The sequence below is a fragment of the Paroedura picta genome, chromosome 3 (assembly GCF_049243985.1).
Source record: "Paroedura picta isolate Pp20150507F chromosome 3, Ppicta_v3.0, whole genome shotgun sequence".
Taxonomy (NCBI): Eukaryota; Metazoa; Chordata; class Lepidosauria; order Squamata; family Gekkonidae; genus Paroedura; species Paroedura picta.
Window position 1 is genome coordinate 32,540,874 of NC_135371.1, and position 12,300 is coordinate 32,553,173.

Below are 12,300 nucleotides of genomic sequence, written 5' to 3' on the forward strand. Positions count from 1 at the left end.
GTCAGAGCTATTCCAGTTCTGCAGGGCCTGCAAAATAGAGCTTTTCCACCAGGCATTTGGTCAAGGCCAGTGACAACATCATCACGCCATCACATCCAAACAAGCACACTCAATGAGATTGTGGATGAGATGTTACCTGAACATCTTATGTCATATAAGATTGATGATGTTAATGATATTGACGATGTTAAGACTGTTGATGTAGTTACCTGAACATAATATGTTATAATTGTTGATGTTAAGATTGTGAACACAATTACCAAACTTATTCTGTACACTGTTACTCCTATAATGTTTTCTGTAAACTACCCTGGGCCAGAAGGGAGGGTGGTATATAAATATAAATAAATAAAACCAGTAACATTAAAATTGAAGAACATTAAATATTGGTAGGCTTGTGGTAAAGTCTTAGTGTCCTGAAAACAACAAACAAAGGGACATTTACCAAGGTGGTACTTAACTAATATAGTAACTATTGGTTAGAGCAGTGGTCCCCAACCTTTTTATCACCGGGGACTGGTCAACGCTTGTCAATTTTACTGAGGCCTGGGGGGGTAGTCTTTTGCCAAAAGACGTTGCTGCCGCCTGAGCCCCTGCTCCACTTGCTTTCCAGCCGGCGCCCCTAACTTCCTACCGCCCAAGGGGGACGCTGCCAGCAGCAGCTGTGCAGTGCCATGCCGAGAGGGAGCCCCAGCCATGGTGGCCACTGGAGAGTACCAAAGGTGAGCCGGCAGCAGAGTGGCAGGGCAGCAGCCGAGGAGGAGCCATGGCCCGGTACTGACTGATCCATGGACCAGTACCGGTCTCCAAACCGGGGGTTGGGGACCACTGGGTTAGAGAATTTAATTCTACATACTTAGAGGTAAAGTGAGGATTCCTATTCTAATCTAAATAGCTGGATGGAGAGAGATGCTTGAAGCATTTCTTCCCCATGATGTTGCAAGGTAGATGAATAGAGGAGAAGAGGACAAAGACTCACGAGACAGAAAATAACCCTCTAGGCACAGGTCAGTGAGATCAGAAGGTGAGAGATCAGTGTTTCTATCTATCTCACTAACTCTGTGGTGAAGAGTGTTACTATTTGAGTCTCAAGTCAGGAGACATCGCACAGAGAGCTATTTCCAACAAAAATCACCCATAAAATAACCAAGCATCATCATCATACAGAAATTAAATACAATACGTCACAGTTCTAGCTGCAGTCTTCTAACACCACAAGGCGTCAAGGTTTCGACAAGTTGTAGGACTGCTTCAGACTCATTAAACATATTTAGGGCTGATGTCGTATCTTAGTAGATTCATCTCGGTGGTTCTTTGTACTAGAGTTTCATCTTCATAGATGTCGGCCATGTGCTTGCTATTATGGTACTGAGTCTTGAGAAGACTTCCTATTACTTAGTACAGCTGAGGTTGTTATGAATGTCCTTATAGATCATAAAAAGCAACACAACAGTGTGGGTTACCTAGAATCTTCTCTTCCTTGGGACTGCTCTCTGGATTGTTTTGCTCCAAGCTTGGGAGTGGGGAGGTGGGGGGCGGGGAGAAAAATTAAGCTATTACTCACTCTTAGACACTTGTGTTGGAGAAAATGAGAATGGTCTTTATGAGTTTATTCATGGTTCTAGTTAAAGAAGTTTTTCAATACACCTAGAAGATAATGAGGCGAATTTATACTAAAAGTTCACATTTTTGCCAATTATCTGGATTTAGGCATTTGGTTGGAATGAAGGCTGAATTTCCAGGGAAATCTAATTACAACTAGAGGAGCAAAGCAATTTTTTTCCTGGGGGCATTTGATCGTCTAGTTCTTTGTGGCCACTAAATGTACTTGTTTTTGATGAAGACAATTATTGTGGCACAATTGCTGAGAATGGCTCAGTGGTTTGGAGGATGGCATGGACTTGTATCACCAGTCCAGTCCAGACAGGTTTCTCGTTTATAGAGACTGCAGCTGGAAACTTTAGATGTGGAGGTCCTGCTGCCTATGTAAGATCTGAACAATGAATTCAGCAGAAAGATAAGTGGTATATAGGATGCATATTGCAATGGCTAAACACTTGAATATTTTTGTTTATAACCCCTTTAACTGAGATCGTTTTTGCTTGCCAAGATGGCAAAACTCATTGCAAAACAAGTGCATTGAAGAACTGTTGAAATCAGAATGTCTATCTTTTTTGTCTTCTGTGCCATATCGTTGGACTTAATTGCTACAACTATTGTGAATCAGCATAGTCCAGGACAGCAATGATAGTAGAACTCCCAATTTTATAACTTCCTCCAACCTCCAGCAACTGTTTCACAGCTTGGAGCAAATATAGATTTGTCTGTTCTCCTTATTTCTTGATATCTGACGCTTCCAGCTGGTGTTATGACCACAAACATGCCATTACTAATATCCCATGTTATAATTATCTCAAGGTATCATTAGAAGACATTCTACTTGGATTTTAATGTGATCTTGTAGATTCTGAGTTTTTAGCACTTTTTTGCTACTAAACGTTCAAATTTTTGCCAGCCACCTGGACTTATACCTATAGTTGAATTTAAGGCTGAATTTCCAGGGAAATCTCATTACAGTCAGAAGACCAAAACAAAACTTTTTTTTGGGGGGGGGGACCTTATATTGCCTAGTTTTATCTGTCTACTACTTTTACTTGTTTCTCATGAAGGGTTACATAAGAATTATCTTCTATTGGGTGTTCCAAATTTAATATTGCTAAGAGTCTATGTTGTTTCTTGTAATCTTATTTTATCTTTATTATCTCCGTTCCAGACTTGTGGACGATAGGTGTGTTGTACAGCCAGAAGCAGGTGATCTTAACAGCCCTCCTAAGAAATTCAGAGGTGAGACCCTTTAATTTGTTGAGCTTAAGCATTCATATAGCGTTCCTTTCCACTCCAGTCAGTCTTGTACAAAATAACATCTGTGCATACAAGATGGTATAGCATCAGCAAATTGCTTAGTTGCTTATGGTTGGTTTGTTTTTTAATAGGATGGTGCTTATGTGGCTGGAAAGCCAGCTTTAAGGTGTGAATTCAAAAGCCTTCCCTGAAAAGGTATTGCACATTCGTTTCCATTTCCAATTACTGTAGTAAGTGAGCTGAGCACAGATGAGAGGCAAGCTGAACTGGAGGACACACGGCTAGGAGTCTCTGCGATGAACAGGATGTCTGTGTAGTTTCACTTCCCTTCCTCCAGGTGTCTTGACGCGAATTGTAAGCTTTAAATAGCTCCTAGGATTGAATAAACAAATGCCGAAAAAGGTGGGCAGAGCTCTGACAGATCCAGATGTGGCTTCTAGCTTGATCCCAACAGCGTTTAGTGTATCAAAAGCCTCTCTGGGAAATATATTTCATATAAATGATACATTTCATCATAGAAATGGAGGCTTTTTTTCTTTTTTACTTCACCTGCTCTATTCCTGAAATAGAACATTTCAGAAAGGTTTAGTTACCTTTTCTGAGGTGAGCATTTTAGATTGTAGAAAAAGGAACTTGCTTATTCCTTCTGGTGCTTGTGTATGCCTGAATACATCCATAAATACATATACGAACACATACACATTTTAAGATGATGTTAATTGAATCGGTCGTGCTGCTGGGAGGCTGTCTATAGTGGATCCTGATTTTTACTGATGCCTCAGTCTTACTCTTGGTTTATGTAGAAAGTCTTCTGGATAGAGGATGATCGTGTTAATCCAAGGTGGCATGAAACCGGGTGGTTACCGTCTGTTTGCTTGTGACTTTCCAGAAGTATCTGTCTGGTTACACCTTGGGAAAGAGTCATAGGCTAGATAGATCTGTGCTCCCCATGATAATTTTACATGCCAACTAAAGTACAAAGTTTGTTATGGAGTGTATTTAGTTTTGTGTAAACTTCTTTGAAGAGAAAGGTGTACATCTGGTACATCAGTGCTGGCAAAACATCACTTGGTCACATACCAGTAATGCCAGACAGTGTTATACAATGATGATTGTCCTTGTGGTATAAGACATAGATTTAGTGCAGAGCTAGTCTCAAACTGTGGTTCAGTACTGCATGAAATGAGCCCTAGGGCTTGCATTGTTCCTCTCCCCCATACTTGCATGCTTGGAGTCCATTATGAACTCAACAGTTTTGCTTAGTTTGCTGTTGTATATGAATAATAATAATAATAATAATAATAATAATAATAATAATAATAATAATAATATTTATTTCTTGCCTCTCCCAACAGGCTCGAGGCGGGTCACAACAACTAACCCCATTAAAATTCCCATTAAAACATCAATCTACTAACATGACGGCTAAAAATCCCATCCCTCCCCCAATTATCAAAGAGGTGAAGAGGAAAGGTTAGGGGAGTAGTGTACACTCCAACTCCAAAATTGTCTGGCTTTGATTGCTCTTTCTTTACAAACTAGTCAACTATTTATTTATTATATTTATATATACCACCCTCCCCGAAGGCTATAGATACATAAGGAACTATAGGTACATAAGGAAAGGGGAGGATGAAGGGGAGAGCCTGTAAGTTCAGAGCTAATTCATGCACCAACCATCCCACAAACATAATTGGTCAGTTGTGATATAATAGGGTTGTTTTTTCACCCTTCTCAATACAAAATAACCAACAAGTGGTTGAACTGAAAAAGTGGCGTAATGTGTTCAAGTTCCATCAGTATAGCTTTTTATGGTGTGTTTAGGGATTTAAAGGGGGGCTGGGTGGGTGGATGCATTCTTGTTCTGTTTCATCAGATGCCATACAAAGGCTACTATCAAACAAACAGATCTGCAAGTAGGTGTAATGGCTGCTTCGTGCATGATGCAACCACTTAACACCCTCCAGTAAAACTAAATTGACATGTATCCATGTTAGCAAGCTACCGTGTGTAATATCCTGAAGATTTTTCAGTGTGGGCTGACCTATGTGACTAGCAATTACTCTCTCGATGGAAGTTCGGTGTAGTAGTACAGCTCTACAATATTATGACCAGAAAGCTGCACTGAGGTATGCATCAGCAGCATGTATGTTACAGTTGGTATCCACGAACCTGATTTTGGGGAGTGTGAATTATTCGTAATGAAAAGTAGTCATTTTATCGTCCTATGAGCTGCTTCAGTTGCTTTTTTAAGGAATTCTGCGTGACTTGCACTACACCCCGAAGTGGTTTGGATTGGTTCAGAGTGTGCTCTAATCTGATTTTGTCTCTGAAGATACAGCCAATCTTTTAGGTGCGCCATTAAGCCATGAAGCTGTATCGAAAATGCGGTAGTCACAAAAGAAAGCATTTAGTTAGACAGTAGCCCAAGGAAGTTTCATTTTTACAGATCTCCTACACTTCAGCATTCCTCTGACCAGAGCTGTGAAACTGAAGTTTCTATGATACTATATTTGATGTTGCAGGGGAAGCATGCAGGAAAAGAGATAGACATGGGGTCTCCTCTCTTCCCCCTCTCTTAAAGAAAAGCAAAAAAGGTTTTGTATCTAAAACATTAATGTTTTAGTTTCTTATGAGATTCTCATGCAATGGTGGGGGGTGGGGTGAGTTACTGTTGTTAATATGGAAATTGCCAACTTGGATCCCCATTAAGTATAGAAGTTCTCTTGAGTGGTGTTGTAGGAGGTGGAAATCCATGTTATAAGAGGTTTTAAGCTGAAGAACTGTACTTCCACCTACAACTGAGGATGGAGTCCATTCGCATTGCAGAGAAGTGCTTCAGCTATTGATAGATACTGGTTTTGGTGCCTTGTGTGTTTCAGCTTTTACACCTTAATAATGCATTTTCATATAAACAAAGCCTACTTCAGAAATTTGCTTGAGGAATAATTTGGAGTGCACTGCAGCATATGCTGCTAAGCAGTGCTTTTTTTTTTTTTTTAAGGGGGGGCCTATCCCTGGAAGAGCAGAAACCTTAGAAAGCATAAGAGCTGAACTTTTTAAGTAAGTAGTTTTAAACTTTGTTTGGTATTTTGATGCTGATCCCAGTTGTGTTTGCTAGGGTTTACAAGTAGTTTCACCGAGCATTTTTATTATCTCAAACAACTAGGCGGGCTATAACTAAAGCAGACAAACAAGAGCATTGAAAAAAACACTTTGTATTTGGTCATAGTGATGCTATGAGAACTTTTACAAGACATTTCTGCTTCATTTTAAATACTGTGTATAGTTTAGTAGGTTTTGCAAGTCAAGAAAGATTTGGGGCATGGTAACTTTGGGGCTGTTTTACAACAGCTTTTAGCAAAATCAATATGCTTGTAGCAAGATAAACGGTTTCACATGAGAATGTACTTCATAGCCTACAGAGCCCTCTAGAATGACTGATCTCGAGTCTTGAACTACAAGCCAATGATTTCTCTGTTCTTTTTAGTTTGGCTCCACTTAATAAATCTACTCTTTTGTCCTCTTGCTGTTAGTATCTCAATTACATGAAATCTGCCAGTGATGAGCAGCAAGACTGGAGCCATAATGAGGCTGAGAAATGGAGCAATAAGCCTGCTTCCTCCTCTGGGCAGCAGAGCCATTACTATCACTATTACTACTAATATATATTTGGTTAGGTGGAGAGAGGCCATTGTTCATTGTTGTGGCTGTGACTCCTTGTTCTGTCACCCTCAAGTGAACTCCATTGTCTCAGAGGTCTTACTAGCTGGAGGATAAGTTCTCATAGAATCATAGAGTTGGAAGGGGCCATACAGGCCATCTAGTCCAACCCCCTGCTCAATGCAGGATCAGCCCTAAGCATCCTAAAGCATCCAAGAAAAGTGTGTATCCAACCTTTGCTTGAAGACTGCCAGTGAGGGGGAGCTCACCACCTCCTTAGGCAGCCTATTCCACTGCTGAACTACTCTGACTGTGAAATTTTTTTTCCTGATATCTAGCCTATATCGTTGTACTTGAAGTTTAAACCCATTACTGCGCGTCCTTTCCTCTGCAGCCAACAGAAACAGCATCCTGCCCTCTTCCAAGTGACAACCTTTCAAATACTTAAAGAGGGCTATCATGTCCCCTCTAAACCTCCTTTTCTCCAGGCTGAACATTCCCAAGTCCCTCAACCTATCTTCATAGGGCTTGGTCCCTTGGCCCCAGATCATCTTCATCGCTCTCCTCTGTACCCTTTCAATTTTATCTACGTCCTTCTTGAAGTGAGGCCTCCAGAATTGCACACAGTACTCCAGGTGTGGTCTGACCAGTGCTGTATTCAATGGGACTATGACATCTTGTGATTTTGATGTGATGCCCCTGTTGATACAGCCCAAGTTCTCATGGTGGCGAAGGGAACTAAGGGCTCTCACCCTGCCTCTGTTCCATGATCCTTTGGGTGGGAAAAGGGACCTCTATAGACAGAGGGGATGAGAGCAGAGCCTAAAAGCTTCTTAAGCTTGGAAGCTTGTCCTTTATCTGGCCTACAATCATACAGTTCCACATGTGCCTGCACAGAAGGCTGCTTGATGAACAATGGTTACAGGTAAGCGCAGCCCAATTTTTTTTAGCAGTCTTTCAAAAAAGTGTCCAGAGCAGCCTTCCCCAACCTTTTGACTGTGGAGGAGTACATGAAATAAATTTCCAAGCTTCAAGGAACCTTGGAAGTGATGTCAGCAGGCCAAGCCTCCCTGTCATGCCCCCTGGAAGTTGTATGTCAATGGAAATTGCATCAACATCTGCACCCTTTGCCCTTTGCCCCCCCCTCCCCCACACACTTCAGAACTCTTTGTAGAAAGACTAACATGGCAGTGTTCTCTTATGGTTTTGATATAGAAGTGAGCTGTGCTGCAAATTCAGAGTCTCAGCAAGTCATTGGTTGCACAAATGAAAGTGGCAGATATGACAAAATTATAGCCAACAGTTGTGGACATCTAATTCTCAACAAACTGACATCACATATGCAGCTTTGGTTCTCAGAGACCCCGAGAAATTATATTTTGAGTATTGGCTGTATTTATTTAAAGTCTTAATTTTAATACAATGGAAACTTCTACACTTTTTTTCTTAAATCACAACTGGAGCTATGGGAAGACAGCTGTCTCTATATACAGGCAGCTGTATAAGCTGCAAACAGTATTTTATCTCGCTTTATACATCTTGTTTCTTCATTGCATAGAAGGGATTATCCCATTTTATCTGTGCACCAACTTCTTGTGAAAATAAAATGAGAGATCGGGACTTGCCTAAAGCTACCAGTTTGTTCACTAACTGAGGATCTGTGTGTATGTGTTAAATCTCCATAGGGGAGAGCAGTGAGGTAGAAATTAAGGGCCATTCTGCACCCAATAAAAAAGTGTAATGCTCACCTTATGCAGATGCCATATTTTTGGCGTTTTGCATGACGTCACCAACATCCAGCGTGCAAGCAGCAAACCAGTAGCTACATCCTCCATTTTAAAGTGCTAGCTAGGGAATCGCATAAAGTGGATCCCCCAAACTTTGTAGCATGAGCTAGAGGAGAGCAACCAGCAAGACACACACCGAGGAAATGTGTGGAGCCGAAGTAACGCCATCTCCGCATCCAGTTCCTGCCCTCGCACCTGCCTCCCATCTCACGGGGACAGGTTTTATTTTAAAGCAAACTGCCTGGGGTAACAAATAGGCATTACCTTGTTCAGGCAAAGCACCCCCCCCCCCAGTTAAAACACAAAGCGTGCCTCTCTAAAGTGATTGGATGCCTGGTTTGACTGACAGGCGGAGGAGAGGTCCGTGTAAAGCGTGTTGCTCTCTTCCGCCATTTCAAGCAGGCGTGCGGAGTGCTAAGAAGCAAGAGAAGGTGGCAGACAAAAGCGAGAGAGCCAGGAGGTGAGGAATGGCTGGAGGCACGTTAGTGCCCTAAGTAAAAACAAACTTCACAATACATTTTTCCTGGATATGCCTGGCTTGTATCAACAGATGTGTTCTGAAAGTTTCATGCTTCCTAGGTACGCAGAGGTCTAATTTGGATTGGGACCCGTAGTACATGAGAGGGAGTTTAAACTCACCCCCCCCCCCCCAAACTCTAATGTTTTCTCTACCTGAAACTGGCTCTGAGGAACCAATATCTTCCCTACTGCAAAACATAACACATTGTTCATTTGCACATGTTCTATTTCTACAGCAGAGGAAACACTGGATCCTACAGGGATTTTTCCAGTTGGGAAATTGGCCCAGGGGAAGAGCAAGAAGAAGAGTTCTTATATGCCACTTTTTTCTACCTGAAGGAGTCTCAAAGCGGCTTTCAATTGCCCTCCCTTTCCTCTCCCCACAACAGACTCCCTGTGAGGTGGGTGAGGCTGAAAGAGCCCTGATATTTGTGCTCGGTCAGAACAGTTTTATCAGTGCTGTGGTGAGTCCAAGGTCACCCAGCTGGCTGCATGTGGGGGATCAAATAATCAAACCTGGCTCGCCAGATTAGAAATTCGCACTCCTAACCACTACACCAGGCTTAGACCCTGATCTGAATCATGCGCCTGCATACCTAGAAAGCACAGAACCTGTCAGCACACACCTGTCAGCCTAACTTGGGGATGTATCTGAGGAAACTCTTATTGGGTAGGTGGGCCCCTGAGAGGATATTCAAACTAAAGTCCAACCTCCCTTCATCGCATTGGTACTACCTGGAGAAAGTACACTTATTCTCTAGCATCTGAAGAGTGGTGAGTTGCCCAAAGCTCATAGCTTTGAAGTGAGCACATAAAATGCAAGGTAAATGGAGTCAATAGTCTCTTTAACACTGAAAATCCAAAAACACTAATGGTAACCAGATTTAATTGTGTTTTGTTTAATCTTGGGAGTTTAGCTTAACTCCTTCTCTACTTCCCCACCCTCATATCCCCTGAAAACAACACATAACACTTTTGGACAAGGCTGAGGGCAAGTGTGCCAGAAGGCTGAGTTAGCTATTAAGTAGAACACTACTGCTAATAAATCTAGCCCCAACACTGTAGACAAAGGAATACCGTCGTTTTGTTGCCATAGTTCCAGTGTAAAATCTGACCTTAGCTGCAGTAACACTCTGCTAGAAAGAACCGGGTAATCAGTTTTCTAAAATTAGTGTGTTCACTACTTAATAAGCCAGTACGAGCGAGATATTTAATGAAATATTATATTTGGCTGCGAAGCGCCATGGGACTGCAATATCTTGATGAGACTGTGGGGAACTAAGATTGGGGCCACCTCGCCTCATTTGTGCCTTCTGAATATTTAGAGCACCAGCATATATCAGGGAGAAATAAAGTACAACTCTTAAAAAAAAAAAAGAGCATTTATACAATCTAGGTGACTGTCTTCTGAAGGACTCTGTCCAGAAGCCCCAGTTCCTGGGGTTTAGCAGATGTGGTGTGTTTGTGTCAATGTGAGGTTAACTTGGGACCGTCAGAACAAAATGATGAGGCTTACTGTTAAGTCCAGCATAATCATATTCTCATGGTTCCATAGGAAGGTTGCCATGGCCTGGTGGTGGCCCTCAGATCTCCTGGGAGTTCATTTCACCAGGTTGGGGCCAGGATCAAAAAGTCCCGGGCCAAGGCCAGGCAAACCTCCCTTGGGCCAGGGATTTCCAGTAAATTCACACCTGCGGAGCGAAGCACCCTGCGGGAGGCATAAGGAAGCAGACGGTCTTGCGTACATGTGGAGCCCTGACCACGGATGGCCTTAAAAGTTAATACCAAAACCTTGAACCTAATCTGGGCTGCAACTGGTAACCAATGCAGCCACCTCAGCATGGGCTTGATATGGGCCCTCCAAGAAATTCCTGTGAGGACAGGGAGCTATTCCTGTTGGCAGCAGAAGACAGAACTTCCAGTAATGGAGTTAAATTATAGGTGGAAAGATACTGGCTGGATATTATTATTTTTTATATATAGTAAATGTTGTTCAACAGTGGAATTGTTTGCCTAGAGAGGTGTTAACCTCCCCCTCACTGGCAGTCTTCAAGAAGAGGCTGGCTGAACACTTGTCGTGAAAGATTTAGTCTGACCCTGTATTGAGTAGGTTCAATTAGATGCCTATAAGGCCCTCTTCCAGTTCTGATGCTGTTATTCAGTTTGCAGTGTGGAAATGACAAACTGCGTATTCCTAAGCAGAGTTACACCCATCTCTCAGCTTATTGGTTTCAACTGCCTTGGAAGAATAGAAGTCTGTTTAGGACTACAGCAGAAAATTCTCCTTGGTAAAGCAGTAAAGGACCTGGCCTTGCCAGGTTTGCCAGTCTGCTATGGAACAAAGTGTTTGAGAGGGTTTGTCCGGTCATATGTGCAGACCATGCTCTCCCCACCTGACCCATTATGGGTGGGTGTAGCTGTTTCTATGTTCATTGTGTAGTTACTAAAGCAAATGTAAGTAGTGCCCTTTATGTAATTAGGACTATGCTACTATTAGCACTATTTTTCTGGTGCCAGTTCTGTTTTATGTTGAAGCATGCCTCTTTGTAGGCAACATTATAACTGTGTCAGTTTGTCCACATAGTACAGCCATTCAGTCCTTGACTTCTGCCCTTGAGGTTTTCCAGTCTCAGTGGTTTTTGTTACACAAGCTGTGAAAACCTGCCTGTCTAGTTCCTCTGTGCCAAAAACATTTGGCCTGTGTTGTGCATGACATAGAGAGGCATTGGGGGATGTTGGCTGATAGTAAAGAAGATTATTTTCGGCATCTTTTTTATCCCGCCTTTTCTCCAAGAAACTCGGAGTGGTCTTTAGGGTTATCCTCCCCTCCACTTTATCCCCACTTTAAGGCTGAGATGCAAAATTATTCACTGGCCAGAAACTGCTCTGTAAATTTCATGGCACATAGGGATATGATCGCAGCCAGGTTGCTCCATGAGCAGAATTATGCTAATTGCACAAATGTACTTCTTTTATTTATTTTAATTATTGCATAGCAGAAACATGAACATGAGACAATGTCCTACCTAGGTGTGGGAGAGCCATGCCTTTTAACTACTAGGGTAGACTAATTATTCACAGGCAAGGCACACTTCAGTTAATGAACATTAACCTGCAGGATAAGATTCAGGTTTTGAGTTTGAGTCCAGTGGCACCTTTAGGTATAAGCTGGGTATAAGCTCTCATGTGCATCCATATGTCATCAGCTAGTGCAAGTTCCTTACAAAGTATAAATGAACACAATTCCAGAGCAATAAAGCAATACAGTTATTCAATAATTAAACATTAAAGGTAAAGGTATCCCCTGTGCAAGCACCGAGTCATGTCTGACCCTTGGGGTGACGCCCTCCAGCGTTTTCTTGGCAGACTCAATACGGGGTGGTTTGCCAGTGCCTTCCCCAGTCATTACCGTTTATCCCCCAGCAAGCTGGGTACTCATTTTACCGACCTCGGAAGGATGGAAGGCTGA

At 42.3% G+C, this 12,300-nt stretch overlaps 1 protein-coding gene across 8 annotated transcripts in view; it reads left to right on the forward strand.

Annotated features, from left to right (window-relative positions):
* The window catches only part of ITPR1 (inositol 1,4,5-trisphosphate receptor type 1), a 264,215-nt gene that overhangs the window by 41,994 nt on the left and 209,921 nt on the right, over window positions 1-12,300 (forward strand). For all 8 annotated transcript variants that reach the window (XM_077325238.1, XM_077325242.1, XM_077325240.1 and 5 more), the window contains one exon: window positions 2,774-2,844. In XM_077325238.1, coding sequence (XP_077181353.1) covers window positions 2,774-2,844 — 71 coding nt within the window. The remainder of the gene's footprint in view (window positions 1-2,773; window positions 2,845-12,300) is intronic.